This window comes from Coregonus clupeaformis, chromosome 8 (assembly GCF_020615455.1).
Source record: "Coregonus clupeaformis isolate EN_2021a chromosome 8, ASM2061545v1, whole genome shotgun sequence".
In the NCBI taxonomy this organism is placed as follows: domain Eukaryota; kingdom Metazoa; phylum Chordata; class Actinopteri; order Salmoniformes; family Salmonidae; genus Coregonus; species Coregonus clupeaformis.
Window position 1 is genome coordinate 22195437 of NC_059199.1, and position 22035 is coordinate 22217471.

General features: G+C 41.8%; 1 protein-coding gene across 1 annotated transcript in view; it reads left to right on the forward strand.

Moving 5' to 3' along the window:
* The window catches only part of htr2cl1 (5-hydroxytryptamine (serotonin) receptor 2C, G protein-coupled-like 1), a 36621-nt gene that overhangs the window by 10780 nt on the left and 3806 nt on the right, over positions 1-22035 (forward strand). Inside the window, exons 3-5 of the mRNA XM_041884753.1 lie at positions 16237-16437; positions 19358-19521; positions 19877-20233. Coding sequence (XP_041740687.1) covers positions 16237-16437; positions 19358-19521; positions 19877-20233 — 722 coding nt within the window. The remainder of the gene's footprint in view (positions 1-16236; positions 16438-19357; positions 19522-19876; positions 20234-22035) is intronic.

The window sequence follows — 22035 nt, forward strand, 5'->3', positions numbered from 1 at the left end:
AGCAAGGGCATTGAAGATGAAACGTGGCTGGGTCTTTCAGCATGACAATGATCCCAAACACACTGCCCGGGCAACGAAGGAGTGGCTTCGTAAGAAGCATTTCAAGGTCCTGGAGTGGCCTAGCCAGTCTCCAGATCTCAACCCCATAGAAAATCTTTGGAGGGAGTTGAAAGTCTGTGTTGCCCAGCGACAGCCCCAAAACATCACTGCTCTAGAGGAGATCTGCATGGAGGAATGGGCCAAAATATCAACAACAGTGTGTGAAAACCTTGTGAAGACTTACAGAAAACGTTTGACCTGTGTCATTGCCAACAAAGGGTATATAACAAAGTATTGAGAAACTTTTGTTATTGACCAAATACTTATTTTCCACCATAATTTGCAAATAAATTCCTCTGTAGCTCAGCTGGTAGAGCACGGCGCTTGTAACGCCAAGGTAGTGGGTTCGATCCCCGGGACCACCCATACACAAAAATTTATGCACGCATGACTGTAAGTCGCTTTGGATAAAAGCGTCTGCTAAATGGCATATTATTATTATTATTAAACATCCTACAATGTGATTTTTTGGAAAAATAATTCTCATTTTGTCTGTCATAGTTGACGTGTACCTATGATGAAAATTACAGGCCTCTCATCTTTTTAAGTGGGAGAACTTGCACAATTGGTGGCTGACTAAATACTTTTTTCCCCCACTGTACGTATATGGACAAGCAATGACAGAGCGGCATGGACTAAGATACAGTAGAATATTATAGAATAGAATACAGTATATACATATGAGATGAGTAGTGCAAGATATGTAAACATTGTTAAAGTGACTAGTGTTCCATTTCTTAAAGTGGCCAGTGATTTCAATAGGCAGCAGCAGCCTCTAATGTGCTAGTGATGGCTATTTAGCAGTCTGATGGCCTTGAGATAGAATATGTTTTTCATTCTCTCGGTCCCAGCTTTGATACACCTGTACTGACCTCGCCTTCTGGATGATAGCGGGGTGAACAGGCAGTGGCTTGGGTGGTTGATGTCCTTGATCATCTTTTTGGCCTTCATGTGACATCGGGTGCTGTAGGTGTCCTGGAGGGCGGGTAATTTGCCCCGGTAATGCATTCAGCAGACCGCACCATCCTCTGGAGAGCCCTGTAGTTGCGGGCGGTGCAGTTGCCGTACCAGGCGGTGATACAGCCCGACAGGATACTCTCAATTGTGAATCTGTAAAGGTTTGTGAGGGTTTTAGGTGCCAAGCCAAATTTCTTCAGCCTCCTGAGGTTGAAGAGGCTCTGTTGCGCCTTCTTCACCACACTGTCTGCGTGGGTGGACCATTTCAGTTTGTCAGTGATGTGTACACCAAGGAACTTGAAGCTTGTAGTCCGTAGACCCTGCCACATACGTCTCGTGTCTGAGCCATTGAATTGCGACTCCACTTTGTCTCTATACTGATGTTTTGCCAGTTTAATTGCCTTGTGGAGTGAGTAGCTACACTGTTCGTATTCTGCCATATTCCCAGTCACCTTGCCATGGTTAAATACGGTGGTTCGCTCTTTCAGTTTTGCGCGAATGCTGCCATCTATCCACAGTTTCTGGTTAGGGTAGGTTTTAATAGTCACAGTGGGCACAACATCACCTATACACCTCCTGAAAAACTCAGTCACCGTTTCCATCTATCCACAGTTTCTGGTTAGGGTAGGTTTTAATAGTCACAGTGGGCACAACATCACCTATACACCTCCTGATAAACTCAGTCACCGTTTCAGTATATTCGTCTAAATTATTTTTGCAAGCTACCCGGAACAAATCCCAGTCCGCGTGATCAAAACAATCTTGAAGCGTGGATTCCGATTGGCCAGACCAGCGTTGAATAGTCCTTACCACGGGTACTTCCTGTTTGAGTTTCTGCCTATAGGAAGGGAGGAGCAAAATGGAGTCGAGGTCAGATTTGCTGAAAGGAGGGCGGGGGAGGGCCTTATAACCATCCCGGAAGTTCGAATAGCAATGGTCGAGGATTTTAGCAGCCCAAGTACAACAGTTGATATGTTGATAGAACTTCGGCAGCCTAGTCTTCAAATTTGCTTTGTTAAAATCCCCGGGCTACAATAAATGCAGCCTCAGGATATGTGGTTTCCAGTTTGCATAAAGTCCAGTGAAGTTCTTTGAGGGTCATCGTGGTATCGGCTTGAGGGTGGATATACACGGCCGTGACGATAACCGAAGAAAATTATCTTGGGAGATAATACGGTCGGCATTTGATTGTGAGGTATTCTAGGTCGGGCGAACAAAATGACTTGAGTTCCTATCTTTTGAAAGGGCTTGAATCAAGCCGTTTTCTCTGAGGAAAAGAGGGAGACTTGGCTACGTTGGCTACAAATTCAAAGACAGCTTACTTTTCTATACTCAAGGGAGAGGAAAACATAGCTACACTGTCGTTTTACCATTAATCTCAATGCTGCTATTGTTTTTAAAGCAGCATGTGTTTCTTAACCAGGCAAAGGGTATATAACTAGAAGGCTGGTGGTGACTGGTTAGCTACAGGGAAGGAAGAGAGTCGGAGATATAATCGGAGGTGGAGGCGGAGCTGGTGCAGAGCCAGTCTGCCCACACTCATCGATTGCTCTCCCGCAGCTCACCAACTGATGCAGGCTGTGTGTGCCAGGTGTGGCATGTCCTTCCCACTGCTGAACAGAACTGCGCTGCGCATTTGTGCTGCTAATATTATTCTGCTTATCAGAGAGATGACGAGATATCACTGTAGGCGTGATAGGTGGATATACATGTAAACAGGGCTGAAAAGTGAATATATAAATACTTGTGGTAATATACTAGTGGTAATATACAGTATACATGTAAACAGGAGTAATAGTGACCAGTACCAGGATGGATGGATGGATGGATGGATGGATGGATGGATGGATGGATGGATGGATGGATTAGATGGATAGATGGCTAGATAGATGCTAATACAGGAGTAATAGTGACCAGTAGCAGGATAAATAGATATATATCAATGGTAATGACAATCAATAATCAATCAATGAACAGCAGCGTAGTGGTAATAATAAATCTATTCAATAATAATTTTAACAGTGTGGAGCGGGAGCAGTAGTAGTTAGCCATTTAACAGTCTTATGGCCAGGGGATAGAAGCTGTTTAGGGGTCTATTGGTCTGAGCCTTGATGCACCGGTACCGTCTGCCGGACGAGAGCATGGAGAACAGTTCATGTCTCGGGTGGCTGGAGTCTTTGGAAATGTTTCGGCCCTTTCTCAGACACCGCCTGGCATGTACATCCTGGACTGCTGGGAGCTCACCCCTAGTGATGTATTGGGCCGTCCTCACCACCCTCTGGAGGGCCTTCCGGTCGAGGGCGGAGCAGTTGCCTACCAGACTGTGATACAACTAGGGCTGTGGCGGTCATTACATTTTGTCAGCCATGATTGTCAAGCAATTAACTGCCTGTCTCACGTTAATTGACCGTTAATTAACATAAACACATTTAGCCTACACCATCACAATAAATCCATGATTTATTTTAGACAGGTCTAAAGAAACATAATATGAAGAAAATGTTGTATGTTTCAGAAGAACAGAATAGTATACTCTGAGTTTTCCTTATGTTAGGCCCTGATCTGGCTATGCCATATGGCTGTGGGCTACACTAGTTCATTTAGCAGACTAGATTTGTTTAGAATTCCGTGGCATTATTTTATATTATTTTATATTATGAAGAATACAATTGAACATAGCTGAATTAAATAGAAATGATGTTTTCTCCAAACAATTTCTGAGGGAGTGCGCACATGCCGTTATTCTGTGTTGAGCAGTTAACAAAGAAAAAGGACTTGACTTCTTTCTTATGTCATTCTCGTTGGCACCAAAAGTTGAAAAAGTGTTGATAGGGGACACAATGCGGTCGGATCATCATATAATTGGCATATACATTACTCTTACTGAATTTCCACGTGGGCGAGGATATTGGAAATTTTATCAAAGCCTATTGGATGATAACTTGTTTTTAACTAGGACAGAGGAGTTTATAACTGAATTTTTCAGACATAACATAGGTACAGTAAATCCCCTTATTGTATGGGACACTTTTAAATGTGCCTTTAGAGACAATGCAATTCAGTACTCATCTCAAAAACAAAAGCAATTTAAGTCAAAAGAGTCCATACTAACAAAGGAAATAGAAGGTCTAGCAGAACAGATAGAAACAGTTGAAGTCGGAAGTTTACATACATCTTAGCCAAATACATTTAAACTCAGTTTTTCACAATTCCTGACATTTAATCCTAGTAAACATTCCCTGTCTTAGGTCAGTTAGGATCACCACTTTATTTTAAGAATGTGAAATGTCAGAATAATAGTAGAGAGAATGATTTATTTCAGCTTTTATTTATTTCATCACATTCCCAGTGGGTCAGAAGTTTACATACACTCAATTTGGTAGCATTGCATAAAAATTGTTTACTTTGAGTCAAACGTTTCGGGTAGCCTTCCACAAGCTTCCTACAATAAGTTGGGTGAATTTTGGTCCATTCCTCCTGACAGAGCTGGTGTAACTGAGTCAGGTTTGTAGGCCTCCTTGCTCGCACACACTTTTTCAGTTCTGCTCACACATTTTCTATAGGATTGAGGTCAGGGCTTTGTGATGGCTACTCCAATACCTTGAATTTGTTGTCCTTAAGCCATTTTGCCACAACTTTGGAAGTATGCTTGGGGTCATTGTCCATTTTGAAGACCTATTTGCGACCAAGCTTTAACTTCCTGACTTATGTCTTAAGATTTTGCTTCAATTTATCCACATAATTTTCCTTCCTCATGATGCCATCTATTTTGTGAAGTGCACCAGTCCCTCCTGCAGCAAGGCACCCCCACAGCATGATGCTGCCACCCCGGTGCTTCAGAGTTGGGATGGTGTTCTTCGGCTTGCAAGTTACCCACTTTTGCCTCCAAACATAACGATGGTCATTATGGCCAAACAGTTATATTTTTGTTTCATCAGACCAGAGGACATTTCTCCAAAAAGTACGATCTTTGTCCCCATGTGCAGTTGCAAACTGTAGTCTGGCTTTTTTATGGCGTTTTTGGAGCAGTGGCTTCTTCCTTGCTGATCAGCCTTTCAGGTTATGTCGATACAGGACTCGTTTTACTGTGGATATAGATACTTTTGTACTTGTTTCCTCCAGCATCTTCACAAGGTCCTTTGCTGTTGTTCTGGGATTGATTTGCACTTTTCGCACCAAAGTACGTTAATCTCTAGGAGACAGAAGGCGTCTCCTTCCTGAGCGGTATGACGGCTGCGTGGTCCCATGGTGTTTATACTTGCGTACAGTTGTTTGTACAGATGAACGTGGTACCTTCAGGCGTTTGGAAATTGCTTCCAAGGATGAACCAGACTTATGGAGGTCTACAATTTTTTTCTGAGGTCTTGGCTGATTTATTTTGATTTCCCCCTGATGTCAAGCAAAGAGGCACTGAGTTTGATGGTAGGCCTTGAAATTGATTTATCCACAGGTACACCTACAATTGACTCAAATCATGTCAATTAGCCTTTCAGAAGCTTCTAAAGCCATGACATCATTTTCTGGAATTTTCCAAGCTGTTTAAAGGCACAGTCAACTTAGTGTATGTAAACTTCTGACCCACTGGAATTGTGATACAGTGAATTATTAGTGAAATAATATGTCTGTAAACAATTGTTGGAAAAATTACTTGTGTCATGCACAAAGTAGATGTCCTAATCGACTTGCAAAAACTAGTTTGTTAACAATAAATTTGTGGAGTGGTTGAAAAACGTTTTTATTGATGCCAACCTAAGTGTATGTAAACTTCTGACTTCAACTTACAAAACTGTAACATAGAGGCTCAGAAAAACAGGAATAAATGGAGGAACTCATTCAAGAAAGATCAAGTGTAAGATATTATAAAAATAAAGTAAACTGGATGGAATATGGGGAAAAATGCACCAAATTATATTTTAATCTTCAGCATAGGAATACTACCAAAAATAATTTACTGAAATTGGTTACAAATGACGGAGTCACCCATGATTCACCAAATGATTTTTTGAAGGAGGAAACAAAGTACTTTAAGCATATGTTTTCGTTTCAGTCGCCTCCATCTCCTCTAACTGAAGCTAATTGTGGAGATGTTTTTTCTATTGATAATGTAAAATTAACAGCCATACAGAAAGGTGAAATTACAGAGGAGGAACTTCTGGATGCAATTAAAGACTTTAAGTCCGGGAAAACTCCAGGGTTGGATGGCATACCAGTTGAGGTATACCAAACCTTTTTTCATATACTCAGAGGACCGTTATTAGCATGTTTTAACCACTCCTATGTAAATGGTAGATTATCAGACACTCAAGAAGAAGGTCTGATTTCATTATTACTGAAACAGGATACAAGTGGGAAATATAAAGATCCAGTCCATAAAAAAAATTGGAGGCCCCTTACACTTCAATGTTGTGATGCAAAAATTCTAGCAAAATGTATAGCGCATAGAATTAAAAAGGTATTGTCTGACATTATTAATTCTAATCAGACAGGTTTTTTTCATGGACGATACATTGGAGATAATATAAGGCAAGTACTGGAAACAATAGAACACTATGAAAAATCTGGGAAACCAGGCCTGCTATTCATAGCTCACTTTGAAAAGGTTTTTGATAAAATATGACTGGAGTTTATATATAAGTGCCTGGAGCATTTCAATTTTAAAGGATCTCTTATAAAATGGGTTAAAATCAAGTATAGTAATCCTAGGTGTAAAATAGTAAATAATGGCTATTTCTCAGAAAGTCTTAAACTGTCAAGAGGAGTTAAACAAGGTTGTCCACTATCGGCATATCTATTTATTATGGCCATCAAAATGTTAGCTATTAAAATCAGATCCAACAATAATATCAAGGGACTAGAAATACAGGGCTTAAAAACAAAGGTGTCATTGTACGCTGATGATTCATGTTTTCTTTTAAATCCACAACTTGAATCCCTCCACAGCCTCATAAAGGATCTAGATACATTTTCGAACCACTCTGGATTACAACCAAATTATGATAAATGTACTATATTATGTATTGGATCATAAAAAAATAAAAATATTACATTACCATGTAGTTTACCAATAAAATGGTCTGATGGTGATGTGGATATACTCGGTATACATATCCCAAAATAATTAAATGATCTCACTCCAAGAAAGTTTAATAGAAAGTTAGCAAAAATAGATAAGATCTTGCTACCATGGGAAAGTAAATACCTGTCTATTTGTGGAAAAATCACCCTGATTAACTCTTTAGTATTATCCCAGTTTACCTATTGCTTATGGTCTAGCCTAGCCTAGCGAACAGTTTTTGAAATTATATAAGAAAATTATATTCAATTTTATTTGGAACAGCAAGCCAGACAAAATTAAACGGGCCTATTTATATAATGAATATGAATTTGGAGGACAGAAATTATTACATATTAAAGCATTAGACATATCACTAAAAGCTTCAGTCATACAAAAGTTATACTTAAATCTGAACTGGTTTTCTAGCAAATTAGTAAAATTGTCTCACCCCATGTTCAATAATGTTATTTTTCCCTTTATTCAGATTACAACCTCTCACTTTCAGTTATTTGAAAAGGAAATAATCTCCCAAATATCGCTATTTCTAAAACAAGTCATGGAAAGTTGGTTGCAATTTCAATTTAATCCTCCAGAAACGACAGAACAAATAATGCAACAAATATGGTGGTTAAACTAAAATATACTAATTGATAAAAAAAAACATTATTATCTTCGTAAAAAATATTATACGTAGGACTGGTGGAGTTACGTTGCACACGCAGCTAACAAAAACATATGGAAATGTCTGCTCTACACAAAATTACAACCAAATAATTGCAGCATTACCGCAAAAATGGAAGAGGAAAGTGGAAGGGGAAAAAGTAAGGAACTTGTCTGTCGGCCCTGCATTAAAGAACATAATTGGTTAAAGATAATTGTGATAAATAAAAAAGTATACTAGTTTAATTTAAGGGTCAATGGATTGACAGCCGTCCCATATAGATTGCAAAATAGTTGGGAAGAGATTTTTGACGTACCTATAACATGGCACATGAACTGATACGCAAAATGACGACGGATTCAAAACTTTTATACAAAATTCTTGCTACCAATAGAATGTTATTTATATGGGGGATACAATCTTCCCAGCTCTGCAGATTTTGCTGCAAAGAGACAGAATCATTAGATCATTTGTTTTGGTACTCTCCATTTGTAGCTTGTTTTTGGTCTCAGGTCCAGGAATGGCTGAAGAATTGCAATATTTACCTGGAGCTAACCCTGCAGATAGCACTACTGGGTGATCTGAAAAGTCATAGTCAATCAATCAATAATATAATAATACTTTTAGCAAAAATGTTTATTTTCAATTTACAATCTGTAGAAACAATGAGAACTTTTGTGAAACATCACAGCTGAAAAATATATGTCAAATAGAAATCCAATATGGATGGTGTTAAGCGATAGATGGGAGGGGTTGAAAGGAGCTGAAGGTTGGGACTAATAACAACTAATAACAACAAGATAACTAGTGTAAAACATACTGTGTCCATAATAAGTATATAGGTTATTGGTTAAGAACTTTAGCAAAAGAGCACAGTTTGAAAGATATGGCATATAGAAGCAAACCGGATGGACATCATGAAAATGATCGGAGAGGTTGAGGGTAGAGGAAGTTCATGAGTAAAAACAAACAAAATAGAACTATGGTAAAGTAGACTGTGTCCATAAAATGTTTATAGTATGTATAAGCTGGAAGTAGATGCCTAAGCGTTGTTGTTGACCAGTTTACTCCGATTAGGGGTGGCGGGGTTGGAAAGTAATGAAGGAAAATATATATTTTTAAAGGATATATATATATATATATATATATATATATATATATATATATATATATAAAATGTATATATATATATATGTATGTATATGTATTTATATGTACAGTTGAAGTCAGACGTTTACATACACTTAGGTTGGAGTCATTAAAACTCGTTTTTCAACCACTCCACAAATTTCTTGTCAACAAACTATCGTTTTGGCAAGTCGGTTAGGACATCTACTTTGTGCATGACACAAGTAATTTTTCCAACAATTGTTTACAGACAGATTATTTCACTTATAATTCACTGTATCACAATTCCAGTGGGTCAGAATTTTACATACACTAAGTTGACTGTGCCTTTAAACAGCTTGGAAAATTCCAGTAAATGATATCATGACTTTAGAAGCTTCTGATAGGCTAATTGACATCATTTGAGTCCATTGGAGGTTTACCTGTGGGTGTATTTCAAGACCTACCTTCAAACTCAGTGCCTCTTTGCTTGACATCATGGGAAAATCAAAAGAAATCAGCCAAGACCTCAGAAAGAAATTGTAGACCTCCACAAGTCTGGTTCATCCTTGGAAGCAATTTCCAAACGCCTGAAGGTACCACGTTCATCTGTGCAAACAACTGTACGCAAGTATAAACACCATGGGACCACGCAGCCGTCATACCGCTCAGGAAGGAGACGCGTTCTGTCTCCTAGAGATGTACATACTTTGGTGTGAAAAGTGCAAATCAATCCCAGAACAACAGCAAAGGACCTTGTGAAGATGCTGGAAGAAACAGGTACAAAAGTATCTATATCCACAGTAAAACAAGTCCTATATCAACATAACCTGAAAGGCCGCTCCGCAAGGAAGAAGCCACTGCTCCAAAACCGCCACATAAAAGCCAGACTACGGTTTGCAACTGCACATGGGGACAAAGATCGTACTTTTTTGAGAAATGTCCTCTGGTCTGATGAAACACAAATAGATCTGTTTGGCCATAATGACCATCGTTATGTTTGGAGGAAAAAGGGGGTTGCTTGCAAGCCGAATAACACCATCCCAACCGTGAAGCACGGGGGGTGGCAGCATCATGCTGTGGGGGTGCTTTGCTGCAGGAGGGACTGGTGCACTTCACAAAATAGATGGTAACATGAGGAAGGAAAATTATGTGGATATATTGAAGCAACATCTCAAGACATCAGTCAGGAAGTTAAAGCTTGGTCGCAAATGGTCCTCTGTAGCTCAGCTGGTAGAGCACAGCGCTTGTAACGCCAAGGTAGTGGGTTCGATCCCCGGGACCACCCATACACAAAAATGTATGCACGCATGACTGTAAGTCGCTTTGGATAAAAGCGTCTGCTAAATGGCATATTATATTATTATTATTATAAATGGGTCTTCCAAATGGACAATGACCCCAAGCATACTTCCAAAGTTGTGGCAAAATGGCTGAAGGACAACAAAGTCAAGGTATTGGAGTGGCCATCATAAAGCCCTGACCTCAATCCTATAGAACATTTGTGGGCAGAACTGAAAAAGCGTGTGCGAGCAAGGAGGCCAACAAACCTGACTCAGTTACACAAACTCTGTCAGGAGTAATGGGCCATAATTCACCCAACTTATTGTGGGAAGCTTGTGGAAGGCTACCCAAAACGTTTGACCCAAGTTAAACTATGTAAAGGCAACGCTACCAAATACTAATTGAGTGTATGTAAACTTCTGACCAACTGGGAATGTGATGAAATAAATAAAAGCTGAAATAAATAATTCTCTCTACTATTATTCTGACATTTCACATTCTTAAAATAAATGGTGATCCTAACTGACCTAAGACAGGGCATCTTTACTAGGATTAAATGTCAGGAATTGTGAAAAACTGTGTTTAAATGTATTTGGCTAAGGTGTATGTAAACTTCCGACTTCAACTGTATGGATGTATGTGTATATGAATGTGTATATGTATGTATTTATGTGTGTATATATGTGTATGTGTATGTATTTATGTAGGTGTGTATGTGTGTATGTATGTATGTATGTATATGTATATACAGTACCAGTCAAAAGTTTGGACACACCTACTCATTCAATGGTTTGTCTTCATTTTTACTATTTTCTACATGTAGAAATAGTGAAGACATCAAAACTATGCAATAACACATATGGAATCATGTAGTAACCAAAAGAGTGTTAAACAAATCAAAATATATTTTATATTTGAGATTCTTCAAATAGCCACCCTTTGCCTTCATGACAGCTTTGCACACTCTTCCCCTAGTGTGGTCGTAATGCCCCCTAAAAAAATCCATGCCTTTTGCGGCCAGTGACCGTTGTGCCCTTCGGCTAAATATAATAATTTTTAATCCTTTCTCACGGCTGCTTGTTCCGAAGCACCTCTCACTCACATGGCTCTCTCAGATATCGCAGTTCTTATTAGCCAATGCCCGTCACATTCTTCTTACAGGCATCTATCTCAGCTCTGAAGTAGGCTGCAAGTGAAGACAGACACATCGGGGACTCAACTGCGCGTCCTTCTTATCGAATTCCGAGGGGCAAATTGAAGATGTTAGAAGAACTGTCCACATTTACTTTTCGTCAGCCAACAAGATGAGTAGGCCTTACGAACAGCAAAAGCACTATCCTATGTCAATCTGCTATCCCCCATAGTACAAACGTTGACCTATTCTGTTGGTCAACTTGTCCTTCTGTGTGAGAAATAAATACTCCAAACATAGTCTGGGACAGTTGTGGGATGTGATAGATCCCAAATTAATCCAACCACTCGCATAAAAAAACCAATTTCATAGCAATGAGGCTGATGCAACAGATCAGAATGTTTAGCTTAACATGTTGATAAACTATTAGCCTATTTCTTCACATTATAAGCGCAGCAATGCGCACACGGCAGTAGCCTATAAGTGCAAATGTTCCAAAATGCAATCAATTAGCGGGAAAACACCATTCTGAAAAGTGACAACAAATGAGATTATGCATGTAATGCTTTATTATAAAGGTGCATTTTTATGGTGAAAATTATCTTTCCCAAACTTGGATGGTTGAGGGGCAGCTCTCGGGGAACTGTGGGGGGGGATCTTGAAGGGCTGGTGGCATGGCGGTTGGGAGCTTGGGCTGGTGGCTGATAGTTCGCTGGTTCGGGTTCCCGTTTTTGACCTTGTGGGAGATCTGTCGACGTGCCCTTGAGCAGGGCGTTGACCCTGGTTGCTTTTGTGAGTCGCTCTGGATGGGAGTCTGTTAGATGACTGAATGAAATGTAAATGTTGAGCAGCTTCACTGCAAGTAGATTGTATGTTTTAATATTCAATAATAAAAAATGTATATATATATGTGTTCAATTAGTTTTGATTTAGAATGGACCATTATCATGCACCTGGGGAAAAAATACATGTCATTTATGCACTTAAATAGCGAATGGAGGACGCTCATGCCAGCCAGGTAGGCTATACTCCTGTTGTAAAGCGAAGCAATGTGCTTAATATAAGGAATGTTGAGAAATAAATATAGTTGGCCTAGCCTATAGAAAGCTGATGGGAGCCTCATCTTTTTAGTAGAGGCCATCAAAACTGTTTTCTCAAGCAACCCATTTCTCAAGCAACCTATAGAAATGTTGTGCAACATGAGCTCAGGGGCTCTCATGAAGTGTTTGATTTGATTTTTGATTACATTTGCATTGATGTCAGATGATTAGAGGGACAATCGAGTGCTGAGTACCAGGCAGGTAGCAAGTTTGCTAGGCTACTAATGACCATCAGCAGCGTGAGAGCTTGGAGAAGCCTAGTTACCGTGACTAAACGGTCACGTGGAATTTGACTGCTGTCATGACTCGTGACTGCCTGTGTGGCGGTAATACGGTTACCGTTACAGCCCTAGATACAAACAATCAGGATGCTCTCGATTGAGCAGGATCTGAGGGTCCATGCCAAAAAGTTTCAGCCTCCTGAGGGAGAAGAGGAAGGCACTGTGCTGGTATGAGCGGACCATGTTAAGTCCTCGGTGATGTGGACAAAGAGGAATTGAAGCTCTTGGCCCTGTCCCCGTCGATGGGGGTGTGTACCCACCCCTGTTTCCTGAAGTCCACGATCAGCTCCTTGATGACGTCGACATTGCTGACGTTGAGGGAGAGGTTGTTGTCCTGGTACCACCCTGCCAGGTCTCTGACCTCCTCCCTGGCTGTCTCATCGCCGTTGGTGATTAGGCCATGTCATCAACAAACTTGATGATGGAGTTGGAGTCGTGCGTGCCTGGGATGATGGAGTTGATGTGGGCCATGATCAGCCTGTCAAAGCACTTCATTATTACAGATGTGAGTGCTACAGGGCGGTAGTTATTGTGGCAGGATGCCTTAGAGCTTTTGGGAATATGAATGATGGTAGTCAGCTTGAAACGTGGGGATTACAGACTGGGACAAGGAGAGGTTGAAAATGTCAGTGAAGACGCCTGCCAGCTGGTCTGTCCATGCCCTGAGGACTTGCCCTGGAATACCTTCCGGCCCAGCGGCCTTATGAGTGTTGACCCATTTAAAAACCTTACTCACGTCAGCCTCGGAGAGAGAGATCACCCAGTCCTCCAGATTAGCTGGGGCCCTCATGCAGGACTCTGTGTTGTTTTTGTCGAAGCGTGCATAAAAGGCATTGAGTTCATCTGGTAGAGATGGCAGATCACAGCTAGGGCTTGCCTTGTTGTCTGTAATGTACTGTAGCCCCTGCCACATGTGTCGAGCGTCAGAGCCGGTGTAATAGGATTCAACCTTGTTGCGATATTGTCCTTTTGCCTGTTTGATGGCTCTGCGGAGGTCGTAGCGGGCCTTCTTGTACGCGTTCGTTTCCTCAGCCGTAGCCTCGGGGTTGGCTGCGATAGCTCTAGCGTTGTCCTTTAGCAGTAGCGCTGTCCTTTAGCATGTCCCCAGCTCTCTCTCTCTCTCTCTCTCTGTGTGTGTGTGTGTGCATGTGTTTCTTCTCAATCTATAATCTGTCACTCATCATCTCTAGCACACTGTGTCCATGATACTGTGTCACTGCACACACACACTCACTTTGTAGTTTATCTCAAACAACAGCTGTGGATTAATTCAGACTAGAGAAAATACATGTATCACCTCCTTTTTGTCCCTATAATCCAACTCAGAACACACACACACACCCTGAGGCTTTCCTTGATTCCCATTCAGCTGTAAAGACGGACTTGAGCGGAATGGCTGAGCTCAGAAAACATGAATGAAAGAAAAGAGGGATGAAGGGACACGGGGAAGAGGGGGAAAAGAGATGGAGTGTAGGAGGCAATGGGAAAATCCCTTGAAGCCATCTGTAGCGAATACTAATGTTCGCTTAGTGGCTCTCTCGCTCTCTAACTTTCTCTCTCTGTCTCTGTCTCTCTCTGCTTCAGTCACAGCCAACATAATAAGAATAAGCTGTGTGCACTACAGCATGCAAGATGTGTGTGTATCTGTATCTAACCATTTAACCTATATTTCTCTCTGTCACACACACGCTCTCTGTCTCTCCCGCTCTATCTCTCTCTCTCTGCCGAATCAGAATTCAAACAGTACACTTCTTTGCCACCCAACCGGAAAAAGCCTCTTCCACACTTTTCTCGCTGTCTCTCTTTTCTCTCGTCTAGTCTTTTTGACTGTGTCTTGGGCAAGTATCAGATCTAAATACATGTCTATAGGCTATGACTATGCCTTTTTGTTTCTGTATGAGTGGGTGGATAGTTACACGTGTATCTGTATACAGCGTGTGTGATTCTGTACCTAACCTACACCTCTCTCTTTCTTTTTCTCGCTCTCTCTTTCTCTCTCTCTCTCTCTCTTCTCTTTCCTGGTCTTTCCGGGCAAACACGACAGTCAACTTCCATGTCTCTAGGCTATGCCTTTGTTGTTTTGTGTGGGTGCATACTTGTGTATCTGTATCTAGCCTACACTTCTCTCTCTCCCCCTCCTATCCACTATCTCTCTCTCTCCAGACTATGTGTGGCGCCTGCCCAGTGCTCTGTGTCCTATTTGGATCTACCTGTATATATCTAACCTCCCTCTCTCTCTCTCTCTCTCTGCCTGATATGAGTGGCTGCTGCCCAGTGTGCTGTGTTCTATCTGGATTGACCTGTATATATCAAACCTGCCTCTCTCGCTGTCTCTCTCTGTCTCTGTGTCTCTGTCTCTGTCTCTCTGTCTCTGTCTGTCTGTCTGTCTGTCTCTCTCTCTCTCTCTCTCTCTCTCTCTCTCTCTCTCGCTCTCTCTCTCTCTCTCTCATTTCCTATAGGTTTCCTCATGGTTCTATTTAAAATAATACTCAAATTGTTCCAATAATGATAAGAAACAACTTTCTTCTATGGGAATTTCACTACTTCATCATAATGTTTCCCACAGGTTTCCTCATGGTTCTATTTAGTCATATTCTCAAATTGTTCTAAGAACATTAAGAAACAATGTTCTTCTGTGGGAATTTCACAACTTCAACATAACGTTTCCTACAGGTTTCCTCATGGTTCTATCTAAAGTCCTGTTCTCAAATTGTTCCAAGAACATTAAGAAAACTTTCCATAAAAACCACAAGAATACTTTTGTAACGTTCAGAGAAAGTTCTAAGAATGTTATTTAAAAACACATACATTACGTTCTCAGCATCAACAAAACTATCTCTACCCTCTATCTTGTTAAGTCTGTTCAGGTGTGTTGGCCGCGCCCACTAATTGGCCACACCTGACCTTAATGAGTGCTTGTTTCCTTTGAAATGGGTTCTGTTTGAATAGACTAAATTGAACAGCTTTGTATACATACACAACATGGCATGCTAGCTCCATCCTGGTGGCGCAGTGGACTAATTCCAAGGATAGAGAACAGAAGATTATAGGTTTGAATCTCACTGATGCTGTGTCACAATAAAAACTAAATGTGTTGGCATGATTAATGCCTAAAGAAATTACTTTTAATGTGTCCCTTCTGTGCTTGGTTTAAAAAAGTGAACCCAAAATAAGCTAGCAGTGTTTTTAAAAGTCTTATTGAAACATCCAGTAAAAGTTTTAAGAAAGTTATTCAGAAACCTATAATTTCCGTTCTCAGAGGATTAATATAACCACCCAGGAAAACGATCAATTAACCAGAGTAAAACATTCTCAGAACCTCCCTGCAACCTAAAAATCAACGTTCCCAGAACACGTCTAATGTTCACTTCTGTTATCAGAAGGTTTAAAAAACATTCAGTTTTACAGGTCAGGAAACGTATGGCTTTGTTCCCATAACAAATGTGTAACCAAAATCATACGTTCCCACAACTTCCAATGAAGCAAATGTGCTAGCTGGGCTGTGTGTGTTCTATCTGGATCTACCTGTATATATCTAACCTGCCTCCCCCCCCTTCCAGACTATGCGTGGCCCCTGCCCAGTGCATTGTGTCCTATCTGGATCTACCTGGATGTTCTCTTCTCTACAGCCAGTATAATGCACCTGTGTGCTATATCTCTGGATCGATATGTGGCCATAAGAAATCCTATTGAGCACAGCCGCTTCAACTCCAGAACTAAAGCTATGATGAAGATAGCAGCTGTATGGACCATATCTATAGGTAAGTGAGGGGATGTGTGGGTGCATGCGTCACACACACACACACACACACACAGAGTACTCCTTTAGGAAATGTTGATGAATAGTGGCAGAAGGAGACTTTGTTAATTCCTCTTTTTCTGCCTACTCATCTAGACCTCCTGGCTATTTAGCTGTTTATCCCTCCCTCTCTCTTTCCCTCCCCCTCTCTCTCCCTCCCTCTCTCTTTGTAAAGCATGGTGGTATTCCACAACTGTGTGAGACTGACACAGACAGGATTCTCTCTCTTTCTCTCTCTCTCTCTCTCTCTCTCTCTGTCTCTCTCCCCTTCTCTCTTTGAGGATGGAAAGATAAGTAATGTCAATTGGTCTGGTAGACAGTCATCAAGTATTCTCACGGCTTGCCAGGGTATTGTGAACCGTGGTGGCGCAGTGGTCTAAGCAGCGCACTCCGGCTCTGAGCATCACGAGTTTGTGCCCAGTGCTGGGAAATTGTTTTCCTTTTTTTTGTGTGAGCACTGAGGAAAGTTCTGGGGAGTAAAAAAATATATATAATACAGTGCATTCAGAAAGTATTCAGACCCCTTGACTTTTTCCACATTTTGTTACGTTACAGCCTTATTCAAAAATGGATTAAATTGTTTGTTTTTTCATCAATCTAAACACAATAACCCATAATGACAAAGCAAAAACAGGTTTTAAGAAATGTTTGCAAATGTATTTAAAATAGAAAACGGAAATATCACATTTACTTAAGTATTCAGACTCTTTACTCAGTACTTTGTTGAAGCACCTTATGCAGCGATTACAGCCTCGAGTCTTCTTCAGTATGATGCTACAAGCTTGGCACACCTGTATTTGGGGAGTTTCTCCCATTCTTCTCTGCAGATCCTCTCAAGTTCTGTCAGGTTGGATGGGGAGCGTTACTGCACCGCTATTTTCAGGTCTCTCCAGAGATGTTAGATTAGGTTCATGTCCGGGCTCTGGCTGGGCCACTCAAGGACATTCAGAGACTTGTCCCGAAGCTACTCCTGTGTTGTCTTGGCTGTGTGCTTAGGGTCGTTGTCCTGTTGGAAGGTGAACCTTTGCCCCAGTCTGAGGTCTTGAGCCCTCTGGAGACGGTTTTCATCAAGAATCTCTCTGTACTTTGCTCCTTCTCTATTTCCTTCGATCCTGACTAGTCTCACAGTCCCTGCCGCTGAAAAACATCCCCACAGCATGATACTGCCACCACCATGCTTCACCATAGGGATGGTTCCAGGTTTCCTCCAGACGTGAGGCTTGGCATTCAGGCCAAAGAGTTAAATCTTGCTTTCATCAGACCAAAGAATCTTGTTTCTCATGGTCTGAGAGTCCTTTAGGTGCCTTCCGTCTGGCCACTCTACCATAAAGACCTGATTGATGGAGTGCTGCAGAGATGGTTCTCCCATCTTCACAGAGGAACTCTGGAGCTCTGTCAGAGTGACCATCGGGTTCTATGTCATCTCCCTGACCAAGGCCCTTCTCCCCCGATTGCTTAGTTTGGCCGGGTGGCCAGCTCTAAGAACAGTGTTGGTGGTTCAAAACTTCTTCCATTTAAGAATGGTGGAGGCCACTGTGTTCTTGGGGACCTTCAATGCTGCAGACATTTTTTGGTATCCTTCCCCAGATCTGTGCCTCGACACAATCCTGTCTCTGAGCTCTACGGACAATTCCTTTGACCCCATGGCTTGATTTTGGCTCTGACATGCACTGTCAACTGTGGGACCTTATATAGACAGGTGTGTGCCTTTCCAAATCATGTCCAATCAATTGAATTTACCACAGGTGGACTCCATTCAAGTTGTAGAAATATCTCAAGGATGATCAATGGAGACAGGATGCACCTGAGCTCAATTTTGAGTCTCATAGCAAAGGTTCTGAATACTTATGTAAATGAGGTATTTCTGTTTTTTATTTTTAATACATTTGCAAAATGTCTAAAAACCTGTTTTCTCTTTGTCATTGTGGGGTATTGTGTGTAGATTGATGAGGAAAATAATGTAACAAAATGTAATGTAACAAAATGTGGAAGAAGTCAAGGGGTCTGAATACTTTCCGAATGCAGTTTCTTGACTGCTTGTTAATAATCACCAAAATGAAAGCTTAAATATACCAGTTTTTGCAAATATAGACGGACCTCGTGGAAGACCGAATTCAGCCCCCGGGGCAAAATAAATTTGACACCACTGGATTAGAGGGATGCGTGGAATTACTATTTTCTCTGTCTTTGTCTGTCTGTTAGTCTCTCTCTCTCTCTCTCTCTCTCTCTCTCTCTCTCTCTCTCTCTCTCTCTCTCTCTCTCTCTCTCTCTCTCTCTCTCTCTCTCTCTCTCTTCCTTTCTTTCTCTCTCTCTTTCTCTCTCTTTCTCTCTCTTTCTTTCTGTCTCTCTCTCTATCCTTTTTCTTTCTCTCGCTTCTCTCTCTGTATTCCTCTTTCATCCTTCTCTCTACATTTAATGATGGTTATTAGGTCTTCATCACACTCCTCCCTCCCACTCCTCTCTTTTTATTTCCTTCTCTCATCCCTATTTTCTCTCGCTCTTTCTATTTTTTCATCCATATCTAGTCATCGGCCTCCACAACAAGGACAATTTCTTAATCTCTCTCCTCGCCACATCCTTTTATTTATCTCTCTCCTTCTCTAAGGAGTGTCCATGCCTAAAACATTAATCAGCATCCACAACAAGGATAAAGTCTTCATCTGTCTCTCCTTCTCTCAAACCCCCTTTTCTTTCTCTCCCCTCCCTCCTTCCCTACTTTTCTCCTATCTCATCCCTCTCTTTCTTTCTCTCCCTCTATCTTAGGAGTGTCCAATCCTATCCTGGTCATCAGCCTTTACAAGGACAATGCCTTTATCTGTCTCTCTCTGATCTATCTATCTTCTTGTCTAATCTCATTCTCTTTCTCTCTCTCCTTCTACTAGGAGTGTCAATGCCTATCCCTGTCATCGGCCTCCATAACAAGGACAAGGTGTTTGTTGACGGAAGCTGTGTCCTCAACGAGGAGCGTTTCATGCTGATTGGCTCGTTCGTGGCCTTCTTCATCCCATTGGTCATCATGGTGGTATCCTACTACCTAACCATACAGGTCTGTCAGAGAGTGTTTTGATTGGTTAGCCATTTAATGTTCTGTCTTTTGATTGGCTAGCCATGTATTTGTCCCACCTCTGATTGAATCTCATTGGTCTGTCAGAGAGGAAATATAACACAGGCCCAACTTTGTCGGCTACAACCACTAAGATAGTGTTGTCATTGTTTTGATTTGCCAGAAATGTATTTCTTCAATTTCCAAAATGTTATTGTCCCTTTTTGATAGGAATGGAAATGTGTCTTCGGCTTAAAAGGCATGTGCTGATACACATAGCAAACACAGACATAAGACATAAGAACAGTAGGACAAAATTTGACCACTGTAAAATCACATCCTGTCTGTCTTTCTCCAGGTCCTCCAGTGCCAGGCAACCGTCTTCCTCTACGAGGGGAAGACTCCCTCCCATCAGCCACTACAGGCACCGCCCACTCCCTCAAACCACCGATCCCCGGCCCCAAACGTCCAAGTCCCGCCCATAAACATTGAGGGTCCTCCTCCTAGCAGACAAGGGAGTCTGAAATGCCTGAAAGGGGCAGAGCATGTCCGGCAGACCAGCCTCCTAAGCACCTCCCCCTCAGAGATCATTAGCATAATTCCAAGTTCTGAGGTGGCGTCACAGCTGAGCTCGCCGACGGGGCGAGATCCACGGGACAGTATCGGGAGACGGGGGATGATACAGGCCATCAAGAACGAGAGGCGGGCCTCCAAGGTGAGGACCAACTTTACACATCTATGAGCTTATTTTCTATTCTCGTCTCCTTCGCTCCTAGTCTCTTCCATTTCATTCCTTTCCATTCTGTTCTATTGCATTCCATAACCTTTTATACACACTAATGAAGAACAGCGCCGGAGAAGATGGCTGCAGTTTTACAGCCCTCTAACCAATTGTACTATTATGTGTGTTTTTCCGCGTTATTTGTAATTTATTTTGTACATAATGTTTCTGCCATCGTCTCTTATAACCAAAAAGAGCTTCTGGATATCAGGACAGCGATTACTCACCTCGTATTGGACGAAGATTTTTTCTTCAACGAGGCGGCCGCGAAGGATATCATACAGACACCCGACAAGGCCCAAATCCCCGTCATTCGCGTGAGGAAGAGACGGAGATATCGCGGACGCAGATCGGGGTGCCTTGTGAGGATCCGACGCGAGCGAGTAAACCGCCTCTTCCATCAATCCTATTAGCCAACGTTCAATCTTTTGAAAATAAAATGGACGATTTAAGATTACGGTTATCCTACCAACGGGACATTAAAAACTGTAATATCTTATGTTTCACAAAGTCGTGGCTGAACGACAACAATGATAACATTCAGCTAGCAGGCTATACGCTACATCGGCAGGACAGAACGGCTGACTCCGGTAAGACAAGGGGTGGCGGTCTGTGTATATTTGTAAACAACAGCTGGTGCACAAAATCAAATACTAAGGAAGTCTCGAGGTTTTGCTCGCCTGAGGTAGAGTATCTTATGATAAGATGTAGACCACACTATTTACCAAGAGAGTTTTCATCTATATTTTTCATAGCTGTCTATTTACCACCACAAACCAATGCTGGCATTAAGATTGCACTGAATGAGTTGTACAAGGCCATTAATCAACAGGAAAATGCTCATCCAGATGCAGCGCTCCTAGTGGCCGGGGACTTTAATGCAGGGAAACTTAAATCCGTTCTACCTAATTTCTACCAGCATGTTAAATGTGCAACCAGAGGGAAAAAACTCTAGACCACCTTTACTCAACACACAGAGACGCATACAAAGCTCTCCCTCGCCCTCCATTTGGCAAATCTGACCATAACTCTATCCTCCTGATTCCTGCTTATAAGCAAAAACTAAAGCAGGAAGCACCAGTGACTCGGTTAATAAAAAAGTGGTCAGATGACGCAGATGCTAAGCTACAGGACTGTTTTGCTAGCACAGACTGGAACATGTTCCGGGATTCTTCAGACAGCATTGAGGAGTACACCACATCAGTCACTGGCTTCATCAATAAGTGCATCGATGATGTCGTCCCCACAGTGACCGTGCGTACATACCCCAACCAGAAGCCATGGATTACAGGAAACATCCGCACTGAGCTAAAGGGTAGAGCTGCCGCTTTCAAGGAACGGGACTCTAACCCGGACGCTTATAAGAAATCCCGCTATGACCTCCGACGAACCATCAAACAGGCAAAGAGTCAATACAGGTCTAAGATTGAATCATACTACACTGGCTCTGACGCTCGTCGGATGTGGCAGGGCTTGAAAACTATTACAGACTACAAAGGGAAGCACAGCTGCGAGCTGCCCAGTGACACAAGCCTACCAGACGAGCTAAACCACTTCTATGCTCGCTCGAGGCAAGCAACACTGAAGCATGCATGAGAGCACCAGCTGTTCCGGATGACTATGTGATCACGCTCTCCGTAGCCGATGTGAGTAAGACTTTTAAGCAGGTCAACATTCACAAGGCCGCAGGGCCAGACGGATTACCAGGACGTGTACTCCGAGCATGTGCTGACCAT